At 44.2% G+C, this 13,071-nt stretch overlaps 1 protein-coding gene across 2 annotated transcripts in view; it reads left to right on the top strand.

Annotated features, from left to right (window-relative positions):
- RS1 (retinoschisin 1) overlaps window positions 1-12,364 on the top strand; it is a gene marked incomplete at its 5' end in the record, with an annotated part of 28,194 nt that extends 15,830 nt beyond the window's left edge. For both annotated transcript variants that reach the window (XM_079122971.1, XM_079122970.1), the window contains 3 exons: window positions 5,541-5,682; window positions 6,928-7,123; window positions 11,661-12,364. In XM_079122971.1, coding sequence (XP_078979097.1) covers window positions 5,541-5,682; window positions 6,928-7,123; window positions 11,661-11,813 — 491 coding nt within the window. In that variant the 3' untranslated portion in view covers window positions 11,814-12,364. The remainder of the gene's footprint in view (window positions 1-5,540; window positions 5,683-6,927; window positions 7,124-11,660) is intronic.
- Window positions 12,365-13,071: the final 707 nt, after the last annotated feature.

Here is a 13,071-nt window from a genome sequence, read left to right on the forward strand (position 1 = left end):
GCCTTGAACTTGCAATCTTCTTACCTCAGACTTCAGAGTAGCTGGGATGACAGATGTGAACTACCACACCCAGGTGGCCTCTGCATTTCTTTAGGTTAACTCCCCACCACCCTGGGGTCCTGGGGATGGAATCCGGGGCCTCCTGCATCTAGGCAAGAGCTCTATCACTGAGTACATCCCCAGCCCTAAACATATATATATATATATTTTTTTTTTAATAAAAATATATAAAATATATTTTTTATATATTTTTTAAATTTATATTTTTTTTTATAAAAATATAAAAATTTATTTTTTTTTTTTTTTTTTTTTTTTGTTCTAGGGATTGAACCCAGGGACGCTTAACCACTGAGGCACATCCCCGGCCCTTTTTAATATTTTATTTAGAGACAAGGTCTCACTGAGTTGCTTAGGGCCTTGCTAAATTGCTGAGGCTGGCTTTGAACTTGCGATCCTCCTGCCTCAGCCTCCTGAGCCACTGGAATTACAGGTGTGTGCCACCATGCCCAGCCCTAAACATTCTTTTTAAGCATGTCTGGCCATCATGCCTACAAACCCAGAAAGCATCAGCTGAATAAAACAGACCAATACATTAAGTAGACATAGCCTGGATTACCAACATACTACGAACATACATTTTCCATCTAATTATCAAGAGCCACTTGAGCCACAAAAGATACAGGTTTTTCCTTATGAGTGAAATGAATATAGAAACAGTTTAATAACTGTAACAACAAAGTTCCATTGGGTGAAAAATTTGGGAAAGTTACCTTCACTGTCTGATAAGGATCTCTTTAATGCCTTTGGCAACATTATTTATGCTGCTTTCTAGCTTATACTCAATTTACAGTTGCTTTTTGTTTAGGCCAGAGGGAGTTCTCTGGGCTGCAGTCTATTTCTACTTCCTGCCTGAGTTCTCTGCTTCCTGCATCTGCCATTTTCTCTTCTTATCCCCAGCGGTCACCCAAGATGAGGAGACTATATCTGTTTATCCCTTGGTCCATCCATCTGATCAGATTATGTCGAATGCCTAGTGCATTCAGGCATTCTACTTGGCTCAGAGGATAGGATGGTGAGCAAAACAGGCATGGGGGACTGACAAAATCACAAGGAGCCATATGTGACAGGTATTACAGGGAGGAAGCACCCAAAGCCCCTTAATCAGTTCAGGGTGGGCAGGGAGTGGGTAGAGATCTGAAGGAGGGGAAGGTGGCAGGAAGGGGACAGAAAGCCTTAGGGGAAGGTTCCAGACCCCTCAGGTAGACCTGAAGGATGCTCAACCAGGAGGGCAGAGAAAGAAGAGAGGGGTCTAGAGGAATCAGGAAATGCCACAATCATACAACTGATGTGCAACGTGTTGCATAGCACACAGAGCATGAGAAATGTCATACTTCGTTTTCCCAAGTGAAAAATCCAGTTTCAGTCCTCCCTTGTTTTGGCCTGTGATGAGTCAAAACACAGGTCTTTTACCACTGAGCCACATCCTTTTTATTTTTGGAGACAGGGTCTTGCTAAGTTGCTGAGGCTGGCTTTGAACTTGTGATCCTCCTGCCTCAGCCTCCTGAGTTGCTGGGATTACAGGCGTGCGCCACTGCAACTGGCTAAAGACAGGTCTTTTGAAGGTTCTTTTTCTTCCCTTTGGACTCCTTGAAACCCCACAAGCTTGTGAGGGCTGCCTGGGGGCACGGCATGAGTTCGGACTGCGTGGCAGGATCATGCCTGGGCCTAGGCCCCACTGGGGGGCAGTGGTGGCTACTTTTCCTCCTGAGCCAAGCATCCTGAGAATCCCCAGATTGTTTCCTAAGGTCTCCCAGAGCTCAGGGTTCCCAGACCCCTCCCTGGTCCTGTTTCTCAGGGGAACCACATCCCCACTGAGCTTAGTCTACCACCATGCCCCTGCTACCTTAACTGGGGGCTGTCACCTTCTCCCCTGGGAAGATCAGTTAATTCCCATTCAGGCTAGATTGTCCAACTCCATAAGCCTGAGAGATGCTGTCAACTAGGGGTGGGGCCAGAGTAGGGCAGAGCAGTATTTGAGTTCCTCCCTGGCGAGTCTTTGCCAGAAAAGCCCCAAACTCAGGGAGATATCAATAAAACCTCACAAATGCACCCTATCACACTAATATTACCTGCTACCTTTTTTTGTTAATTTGTTTTGCAGTGCTTGCGATTGAACCTGGGGCCTCATGCATGCTAGACAAGCACTCTACCATTGAGCCACATTCCTAGCCCCTTATTTGTTACTTTTTGGCCAGGCATGGTACTCTACAAACTCTGTAGCCTCTAAACATTATTTCACTTAATATTTAGCAGCTGTATAAAGGTGATATTACTACAGTGGCATTTTGCAGATGAGCAAACTGAGACCCAGAGGGGGTTAAGTACTATACTCACACTGAGGAAGAGTGGGATCCAATCCTGGTCCTCACTGGCCCTAAACAGGCCTTCTTGACCTCGAATGCCTATTACAATCACCTGTAGCTTTGTCCTGATTGCCTTTCCACCCCCAGCTGCTCAGATCATTCCGGGGTGCAGCCCAGGCCAAGCACCAGTGGTCTAGTCTCTGCTTTGTACCCTGGAGGTATCAAGGACTGAGACTTGGATCACCACACAGGAGGTTGGACAATGAAGGACTGTTTGGGATGTATGAGACACCAAACTTCTTTGGGTTGCCTGGATGGAAATAATTCCTTGGAAAATCTTCAGGGATCAGTGGACTGAGACTTGGGACCTGGGAATAAGGTATAGGTTCACAGAGGCCAGCTGAAGCCACAGTGATGACAAAACTATTACCTGCCCTGGAGAGTGAGTGCAGGATCCACAACTGGACAAACAGGTTTTTAGATCACAAAGTGAATGTACAGAATCACAGCTGCTAGACAAATCTTCCCAGGCCTCCAAAGATACTGCCGCTCGCAGGGTCCCCCTGTGAGTCTAGAGTCCACTCCTAATCATTAGATGTGAGAAATGTGGCAGACCAGAGTTGTGAGGGAGAAAAGGAGAAAGCGCAATGCCAGGCATAAGGTGGTGATCGGGAGGGATGGTAAGTTTTTCCTCCCCTTTCTGCCTCCTTTCTCACAGCGGGTGGCCCCAAGCCAAAAAAAAAAAAAAAAAAAAAAGTTCCATCACCAAATGCTACAAATGCCAAAGATGAAGGGACCATAGAGACATCTACAGTTAGAATTTTACAGATTAGAAAAACTGAGGTTAAGTAATGGCCAAGGGCCCAACTGAGGCCCTGCTTTCTGATGCTTAGGACTTGCCTCTGCTTTCAGGTGGCTCAAGCCTGTCTTTCAGGCTGGAGGGGGGTTGCGGGGCGGGGGCGGCTGGAAGAGCGTGGGAGCCCATGGGCGCTCAGTCCTCTGAAGCTGCCAGCCCACAAAATGCCTTCCCTGGCAGGCTAAGGTTTTCAAAGTGCACTTTGAAAGTGTACTTGTTAAAAATTCTACACTCTGGGGTTGGAATCCTAGAAACTGCATTCCTAACAAGCTCCCCTGATGATTCTTCTGCGCAAGACATGATTGAGTGGCCCATAAAAGAACTGCTCTTCTCTCTCTCAGGAATTGACATTATTTTAATAGACTCCCAAAGTCTTGGATACTTGATAAACTACAAATGCTGTCCCCTCACCCCGGGCCCCTCTGAGCTGTAGATGCTGGTGGAAATTGGGCCTATTCCTTTGGTGCATTAGGGCAGAAAGGAAGTGGAGGAGGCCAGAGCTGACCTGTCTTCAGTGCTGGGGGCAGGACGTGACCCTCTTGGCAGGCTCTCTGGAGCCTTAGGATGGCACTCAAGCTTTTGCATGTTCCAGTCAGTTTTCCTGACTGTTGAAAACTGTCTAGAAAGACTTCAGCTCTCCATTTTACTGATACAGATGATGATGCCCCAATAAATATGTCAACATTTTTTTTTCTGGTACTAAGGATTGAACCTAGAGTTGCTATACCACTGAGCTACACCCCCAGTCCCTTTTACTTTTTGAGACAGTGTCTCACTAAGTTGCTGAGGCTGACCTCGAACCTGCGATCCTTCTGCCTCAAACTCCCAAGTCACTGGGGTTACAGGCATGTACCACTGCACCTGGCTACCTCTTCAACTTGAACTCAAATAGACCAGATCACCTGCTCCAATCCAGAGCAGTATGTGGGCTGGAAGAAAAAAAATTTTTTTGCCTTATTTGGAGTTTACCATTCACAATCAGAAAATTAGGCAAATGTATTTATATAAGTTTATCCTTTGTTTTCTATAGCAATTCGGTTAGAAATTGGGTTTAGTTACAAGTTAAAGACCCCCAAAAGAGCAGCTATTGAATTAGTTTTGACTCACATGACAGAAAAACTATGGGATAGAGAGTTGCTTAAGAATATCAGGGCTGAGGGCTCTGGAGTTCTTTGGGCCTTATTCCATGGGAGGAGATGGCTACCGTTAGACACCAGCTACCAGGTCCTCCTTCAGTCTAGGCAACTGGGAGAAGAAAGGGGCAAATAAAACTTGACCGGAAATCCCTAGCACACATTCTTTTACATCTCACTGGTCAGAAATTATGTCATGTGGTTACTTCTAACTACAAGAAAGCCTTTAGCTGGCCACATTGCTGTCACCAGTAAAATTAGGTCTTTTAAGTCAAAAGGAAGGGGGAAATGGAGGTTGGGTGGGCAATTGGCAGTCTCTGATCAGGTAACCCAACACCATTGTCAATATGGGGAAACAGCAAACAGCATATAGCCCAATTTGGGCTATTTCCATTTGGTAAAAGGAGGTTCTTTCAGCTGATCCTTACTCAACTGTCACTCGGCATTTTTTTTTTTTTTTTTTTTTTTTTTTTTTTTGTTTGCATTAGACTGGTGAGAAAACTGCAATTTACAAGTGGGAAGTCAGTCTCAATATATAATTGCCTTTCTTGCTGGCTCACCATTGTTTCATTCCTATAATTGGCATCATCTGCTGCCCAAGAACAATTAGAGACCCTGATGTCATCATGCAGCATGGCTAAACCTGAGCACTAATGAAGGAACTAAAGATGTCTGACATTTAAATATGCTATTTCACTGAGTACCTCTTGGTGTTTAGGTCTCCAAGTTGGTGGAGGTGAAGTGTTTCTCAAATCCCCCTCCCCCTATGAGGTTGCCATAGAACCACTTCCTTCTGCTTTTATGAATGTTGTCTCTATGGCAATCCCTTTACTTTATCCTTCGTGCTCTTCCTACATGAGCAGTGAATAGTTGAAGGCCCAGCTCTACCCTCTGTGAACCACCTTGCTGACAAGTAAAGCATTCTCCATTTCCAAAGTGCAAAAAAGATGGGTTTGCTTTGTTACTTCAATCATATGAGTACTGAGATGTGGTGGTGGTAGGGCTTGCTTTTATTTTTTCCTTTTGAGATGGGGGTCTTGTTATGTTGCCCAGTCTGGTCTTGAACTCTTGGGCTTAAGTGATCCTGCCACTTCACTTTCCAAGCAACTGGGGCTTTGGGTGTGTACTACTGTGCCCAGCTAGAGGTATGGATGTTTGAATTGAATGTGCATTGTTTTTCCTTCCCAGAATGCCCATATCACAAGCCTCTGGGTTTTGAGTCAGGGGAGGTCACACCAGACCAGATCACCTGCTCCAATCCAGAGCAGTATGTGGGCTGGTATTCCTCATGGACTGCAAACAAGGCTCGGCTCAACAGTCAAGGCTTTGGGTAAGTAGGGCAGTCCCAGGTGGTCTTGTTTTGTTTTTCCCATATGCTTTGAAAAAAAAAAAAAAAAAAGTAGGTTTCTCTAATAAACGAATAGCACAGAATGCAGTTATTTATTCAACAAATACTGACTGAGTACCTTCCACATGCCAAGGATTGTGGGTATAGCAGTGGACAGGATGGATGAGATCTTGGCCTTCAGGAGGCACACAGTTGAGAGGAGCACACAGACTGTAAGCACATCACAACCGATTATTCAGTAAGTGTGATGAACCCCTGTGGGGAGGATGAAGAAGGAACTAAGACCTCATCCATTGGAAGTACAAGGGAAGGCTTTTTCTTTTTGGTAACCGGGATTGAACCCAGGGGCACTTAACCACTGAGTCACATCCCCTGCCCACCCCCGCTCTTGTGTTTTTTTTTTTTTTTTTGCCATGCTGGGGATTGAACTCAGGCCCTTTGTGCTTGCAAGGCAGGCACTCTACCAACTGAGTCCCTCTTTGTTATTTTATTTAGAGACAGGGTCTCACTGAGTTGCTTAGGGCCTCGCTAAGTTGCTGAGGCTGGCTTTGAACTAGCAATCCTCCTGCCTCAGCCTCCTGAGCTGCTGGGATTACAAGCGTGAACCACCATGCCTGGCACCAGGGAAGGCTTTCTAAGGAAAAGATATTTCATCCGAGACTTGAAGATGGTGTTTTAGTCAGCCTTTTCACTGCTGTGACTAAAAGACCCAACCAGAACAACTGTAGAAGAGGAAAAGTTTATTTGGAGGCTCACTGTTTCAGAGGTGTCGATCCATTCCTTGGGGCTGTAGGTGAGACAGAACAACATGGTGGAAGAGTATGGCGGAGAGAAGCAGCTCACATAATGATCAGAAAGCAGGGAGACTCCACTTGCCAAATACAAATATATACCCAAAGCCAGGTCCCCCAATGCCCCACCACCTTCAGCCACACCCACCTGTCTTCAATTACCACTCAGTTAATCCTATCAGGTGATAAAGTCACAGATTGGGTAAAGGCTCTCCCAATCCAATCATTTCCAAACCTTCTTGTATCATCTCAAACATGAGCTTCTGGGGGACACCTCACATCCAAACTAGAACAGATGGTCAGGTAACCGGGGGTAAGATGCCTGGGTTATGGCAGGTACAAAGCCCTGAATTGGGATGGTATCTTCTGGTGCTTGCTGGCTATTTGCAGGCACTCACAGGGGAAGGCTCCTAGTGACTTGGTGTGTTTCTGGCAGGTGTGCGTGGCTCTCCAAGTTCCAAGACAGCAGCCAGTGGTTACAAATAGATCTGAAGGAGATCAAGGTGATTTCAGGGATCCTTACCCAGGGGCGCTGTGACATCGATGAGTGGATGACCAAGTATAGCGTGCAGTACAGGACTGATGAGAGTCTGAACTGGATTTACTATAAGGACCAGACGGGAAACAACCGGGTAAGTGAAACCCACCTGCAGCACACACCCTCTGGGGCTCCTCTCTCATCCCGGGTTGCTGTCGTCCCCCTCTGTCAGAGCACGGATCCCATGGCATAGTAGGTCATCTGTGCTTCTTCACTGCAGTTCAGTTTGCTCTTTCCTGGTTGTCACCTTAGTGCCTGGAAGTTTGTGAATTAATGCTGCTCTTTTGGGCAAAGGAAATATTTGTCTGATCAGTGCATAGTTGCTTGAAGACCCAAGACTGGCCATCTGGACTATTCCAAATTCACTGGATCATTGAACACACTTTGCTTCATGGGTCTGGCTTGATCTGTTATAGACACAGGTAGATAATCATCCATTTGTATAGATATGGCCTCTCCTTACTATTGATCTGAGATCGAATGCTGGAAACCTTTTGACAACCTAGTGAGTTAACTGCCTGATCACACATGTGTTTATTAAAAGGATTCCCCCAGTGCAAGCACAGACACTTAAACCTTTAGGCAATCCTATTAATCTTTGAGAACTGAGACCAAAGTCTTCTTTATCATAAATTGAACACATTATACTCTTGACTATGTATGTTTGAAATGAACAAAAATGAATTAAAAACTCACTACTTGTTTGGAAATGTTAACCATTATTTTGCCTAAGAGTAAGGAATTACCCAGGTTCATTTTGACATTTGACCAGGTTAAGTAGACCTGTATGGCTGAGAATCAGAAGGCTTTGTAGTCTGATCACAATCTGCACAGCAAGACATTTATGGGTGAGGTTTCAAGGAGTCTGAACAAAACAGGAAAACCCATCTTGATACTTGGACATCTAAGTTCATTTTTGGTCTTATTAGTTGGCTTTTTCAAGAGATATTAGAGACTTGATATATTCTCTTTCAAGTCCTGGGCTTTTTATTTGTAATTTTTGAGTTATACATGACAGTAGAATGTATTTTGGCATATTATCATACATGGAGTATTACTTATTCTAATTAGGATCCAATTCTTGTGGTTGTACATGATATAGAGATACCCTGGTCATGTATTCAAATACAAGGCTAGGAAAGTTATGTCTGATTAAATCTACTATCTCTCCTATTGCCCCCGCCTTCCCTTCATTCCCTTTTGTTTAATCCAGTGGACCTCTATTCTTGCCCTCCCCACCCTCCCTTATTTTGGATAAGCATCCACTATATCAAAGCCCTGTGCTTCTGAAGGTCTGGATAGACATTGTTCTTTGAAAGAGGCACTCACCTCTGGCATTTGTACAAGCTGGTGGGGCCTGTTCCATAGTCCCCTCTATATTTGGTTCCTGATTTGAATAACTCCAGGACAAACAGCTGAGAGAGCATAGTGTGGGGCGTTGCTACTGGAAGAAAGGCAAGATCATGTCTGATAAGGCCTGTTCTGTTTTTTTTTTTTTTAATTTTTAGTACATATTAGTGTCGTTATGTCATAGTCATACATGCATATAACACATTTTGATCATTTTTACCCCTTCATTATCCACTCTTTCTCTTCCCTCTCCCCAATATCCTTCTTCTTAGTCTCCCTTCTCATGTCACCTTTATTTTTTCTTCTTAGATTTCACATAAGAGAAAACATGTCATTTATTTATTTGTTTGGTTTTTGTTTATTGGTACCAGGGATTGAACCCGTGGGTACTTAAGCACTGAGCCACATCCCCAGACCTTTTTGACAGGGTCTCACTGAGTTGTTTAGGGCCTCATTAAATTGCTAAGGCTGACTTTGAAGTCATGATCCTCCTGCCTCAGCCTCCTGAATTGCTGGGATTACAGGCGTGTGCCACCATGCCTAGCTTTCATTTATTTATTTATTTTGGTGGTGCTGGGAATGGAAACCCAGGGCCTTATGCATATTAGGCAGGTGCTCTAACACAGAGCTACACCTGCAGCCCAATATTTGTCTTTTTGAGTGTGGTTTATTTCACTCAACATAATGTCCTCCAGTTCCACCCATTTTCCTGCTAATGACATAATTTCATTCTTTATGACTGAACAATACTCCATTGTGCATATACACATTTTCTTTATACATTTATCTGTTGATGGGCACCAATACTTATCTATTTTGAATGGTGCCTCAATAAAAATGGGTATGCAGGTATCTCTGTAAGTATGCTGACTTTAATTCTTTTAGCTGAATTCTATGGCAGTTCTATTTTTAGTTTTTTGACCTCCATACTGACCCCCAAAGTGGCTAGGATGAGATGAACTCTTAGTTTTTTTTTTTTTTTTTTTTCTGGTACCGGGGATTGAACTCAGGGGCGCTTAACCACTGAGTCACATCCCCAGCCCATTTTTGTTATTTTATTTAGAGACAGGGTCTCACTGACTTGCTTAGGGCCTCACTAAGTTGCTGAGGCTGACTTTGAACTAGTGATCCTCCTGCCTCAGGCTCCTGAGCCACTGGAATTACAGGCATGGGCCACCACACCTGGCTCAATGTAGTTTTGATTTGCATTTCTCTGATGACTAACGATATTTAACTTTTTTTTTTCATAAAATTGTTGGCCATTTGTCTTCTTTTGGGAAGGATTTGTCTGTTCGGTTCATTTACCTATTTATTGATTGGGTAATTTTTTTTTTTTTTTTTGGTGTTTTTTGAGTTTTTTATATATTCTGAATGTAAGTCCTCTGTGGGAAGAGTAGGTGCCAGGGATTTTCTCCCATTCTGTAGGCTGTCTCTTTACTTTCTTAAGTGTTTCCTTTGCTGTGCAGAAGCTCTTTAATATGCTGCAATCCCATTTGTTGATTCTTGCTATTATTTCCTAAGCCATTGGAACAATTCAGGAAGTCTTTGCCTGTGCCTATGTCTTCAAGTGTTTCCCTTGTGTTTTCTTCTAGTAGTTGCATAGTTTCTGGTCTAATTCCTAGGTCTTTGATCCATTTTGAGTTGACTTTTGTACAGAATGGGAGACAGGGATCTAGTTTCAGTCTTTTACATATGGATATCCAGTTTTCCCAGCACCATTTGTTAAAGAGGCTGTCTTTCCTCCAATATGTTTTTGGCACCTTTGTCAAGAATGAGATAAGGCCTGCCTTGTTTTAAGGCAGGATGTTTAAGGCCAAATGCAGTAGTCACATTTTTTTTCAGATTATCTCAGAAGGAAATGAAATGTTCCTGTGTCATGGGAGAGAACACTACCACTCTGGAAAGAGTACAAAGGATGATTTCTTTGGAAATACTGTCAAACATCCATTATACCTTTTTTTTGGGGGGGGTGCTAGGGATTCAACTCGGGGGGCATTTGACCACTGAGCCACATCCCTAGCCCTATTTTGTATTTTATTTAGAGACAGGGTCTCACTTAGTTGCTTAGGGCCTTGTTGTTGCTGAGGCTGGCTTTGAACCCGCCATCCTCCTGCCTCAGCCTCCTGAGGCACTGGGATTACAGGCATGCACCACTGCACCGGGCTCCATTGCACCTTTTTATGCCACTTCCTGAAAACACTAAGCATCAAACCCTTTTTCCTTTTTCTACTATGATACCACCTTCCTCTTTCCAGCATTTTCCTTCCAGTTTTTATCTGTTTTTTAAAATATTTTTTCAAGTCTAAAAGGTACTTGTCACTAGTATCAAAGTAGGAACACACATTTCAGCTTTGGTTCACAGCTTCAGAGCCAGGCATAAGTTTTTCCTTGAGTCCATTTTGGATACCTTTGAACATGGGAACATGGGAACATTTTTCTTGTGTGATATAGGCCTTTTCAAACCGTCTTGTCAAAATGCAGAGAATAAAAACACAACTGATGGTAAGATTCAAAAGGCTTTTTTTTTTTTTTTTTTTTTTTTTTGGTACTGGGGATTTAATCCAGGGGTGCTTTACACTGAGCTACATCTCCAGACCTTTCCATTTTTGGGGATAGGGGATAGGGTTTCACTAAGTTGCTGAGGCTGGGCTCAAATTTGCGATCCTTCTGCCTTATCCTCCCAAGTAGTCCCGTCATGTCTGGCAAGAGGTACTTTCTTTCAATGCCACCCAATAGGACTTTCTGCCATAATGGAAACATTCATATCTGTGCTGTCCAATATGAGCCATCTGTCATACGTGGGTATTGACCACTTGAAATGTGACTAATAGGGGTTGGGGTGCAGCTCATTGGTAGAACATTGGTAGGCCCTGGTAAAACCCAGGGCCTAGCATGAATGTGGCCCTGGGTTTGATCCTTAGTCACACACACACACACACACACACACACACACACACACACACACACACACAAAGTGACTGAGAAACTGAATTTTCATCTAATGTTAATTCGTATAAATTTAAAGAGCTGCTACTACTGGCTATCACACCGGATGGTGTAGTTCCAAAAGTCTTCATATATTCAGAAAATCCCCAAACATGTAGGTGCTGACAATTATTAAAGGTCAGATTTTACGGGGTATCTATAAATTCTTTGTACTCTTAACTACTTTCTAAGATTTTCCATAGTTCAAAGTTGGGGCTGGTTCCAGATAGTAGTTGCATTTCTTTTTTCCTCCTCCGATGTAATTAATGGTGACGGGATTTCCTCCCTCTCTTTAGGTCTTCTACGGAAACTCGGACCGAAGCTCCACAGTCCAGAACCTGCTGCGGCCCCCGATCATTTCCCGCTTTATCCGCCTGATCCCGCTGGGCTGGCACGTGCGCATTGCCATCCGCATGGAGCTACTGGAGTGCATCGGCAAGTGTACCTGATGCCAGCGCAGTCGCCCTGCCCTGGGGCAGAGCGGGTGTGGGGGTCCCTCAGCACAGGGCTGTGTTTTACAAGCACTTTTAAATGCAGAGCTGGGTAGAGAATATTTCATTGTTTTAAAAAAGCGATAGTTTCCAATGAAAGAAAATGAACTCTTTCCCCCCACTAAGGGCCAAAGAAAATAAGAATGAAGAAAATATCCCCCAAACCCGTGTTCTTACAAAAGCTTAAGTTGCAAGGGTAAATTGCTGTATTCCCTCTTGCTCCCTCTCTCTTTGTCTTGGTGACACTGTGAAAGGTGCAGTCCTAGGGGAATACAAAGCAGCCCTGATCATTTGAAAAGTCTTTTTTGCTCGACCATATTCAAAACAGGAACATACAGTTTCGTTAGACTTTGCTTGAATGCTGAAGGGGAGCAGGCTTGCAGTTAATTTTCATTGTCATGGCCTTGAAGACTTGAGAGGGAGCTGAAGGTTATGTGGGTGACTGGGTGGCAGCATAAATGAGGTAGATGGGAGCCTATGGCATGCCGCCCCACAATGGTCCTGGTGTCTGCAATTCCTGTACATGACAAACAACTACATGTTCGAGGTAGGAAAACCTCCCTGTTCGGTTTTCACCTTGTGGGGTGGGGTGGGATAAAGTTTTAGCCTCAAGAACACAGGAATTGGGGAGGGTCCAGGGCTCCCATTACATATGCTCCATTCTGCAATTTATTCAGGCAAACTACCCAGGTCTGTGGTCACCATTAGTTGAATGCAAGGGGCACGCTGAACATTTAAGTAGCAGGTCTCCTATGTTTAGGAACCCCAAATAACCACAATGCATCAGAATTTCCTCATCTCGGGCTACTGGTTTTCAAGAAACATATTTTGACAACAGCTGACCCAGGAGTCACTTGGAAGTGGCCTGTTAATTGACTGCCTGCTTTGTAGGAAGTGGTCAGGGCTCCTAACATAAAAAGGATCATGCAGCTTTTACCTTGGAGGTTTTTCCCCCTCCAACCCATGCCTCGTGCCATCCAAACCCACCTGCCCCTGACATTTGACACCTCTTTGGAAAGGAGCAGGTCTGACCTGGCCTTCTCTTGCTAGAGCTCATTAGGCAATGTAGCTCAGCCTGAGTTCCAGGCCCTTTCCTGGAAGAGGCTATTAACATGGAGGTCAGGGGTGGGTAGAGGTACAGAAAGTAGGAGCTGAGAGGGGTTGGATCAGAGGGTGAGGACCCTTCCAAGAGATTGGGGAATCAGAGAACATCCTG

Source organism: Sciurus vulgaris, assembly GCF_902686455.1.
Source record: "Sciurus vulgaris genome assembly, chromosome: X".
NCBI classification, from domain to species: Eukaryota; Metazoa; Chordata; class Mammalia; order Rodentia; family Sciuridae; genus Sciurus; species Sciurus vulgaris.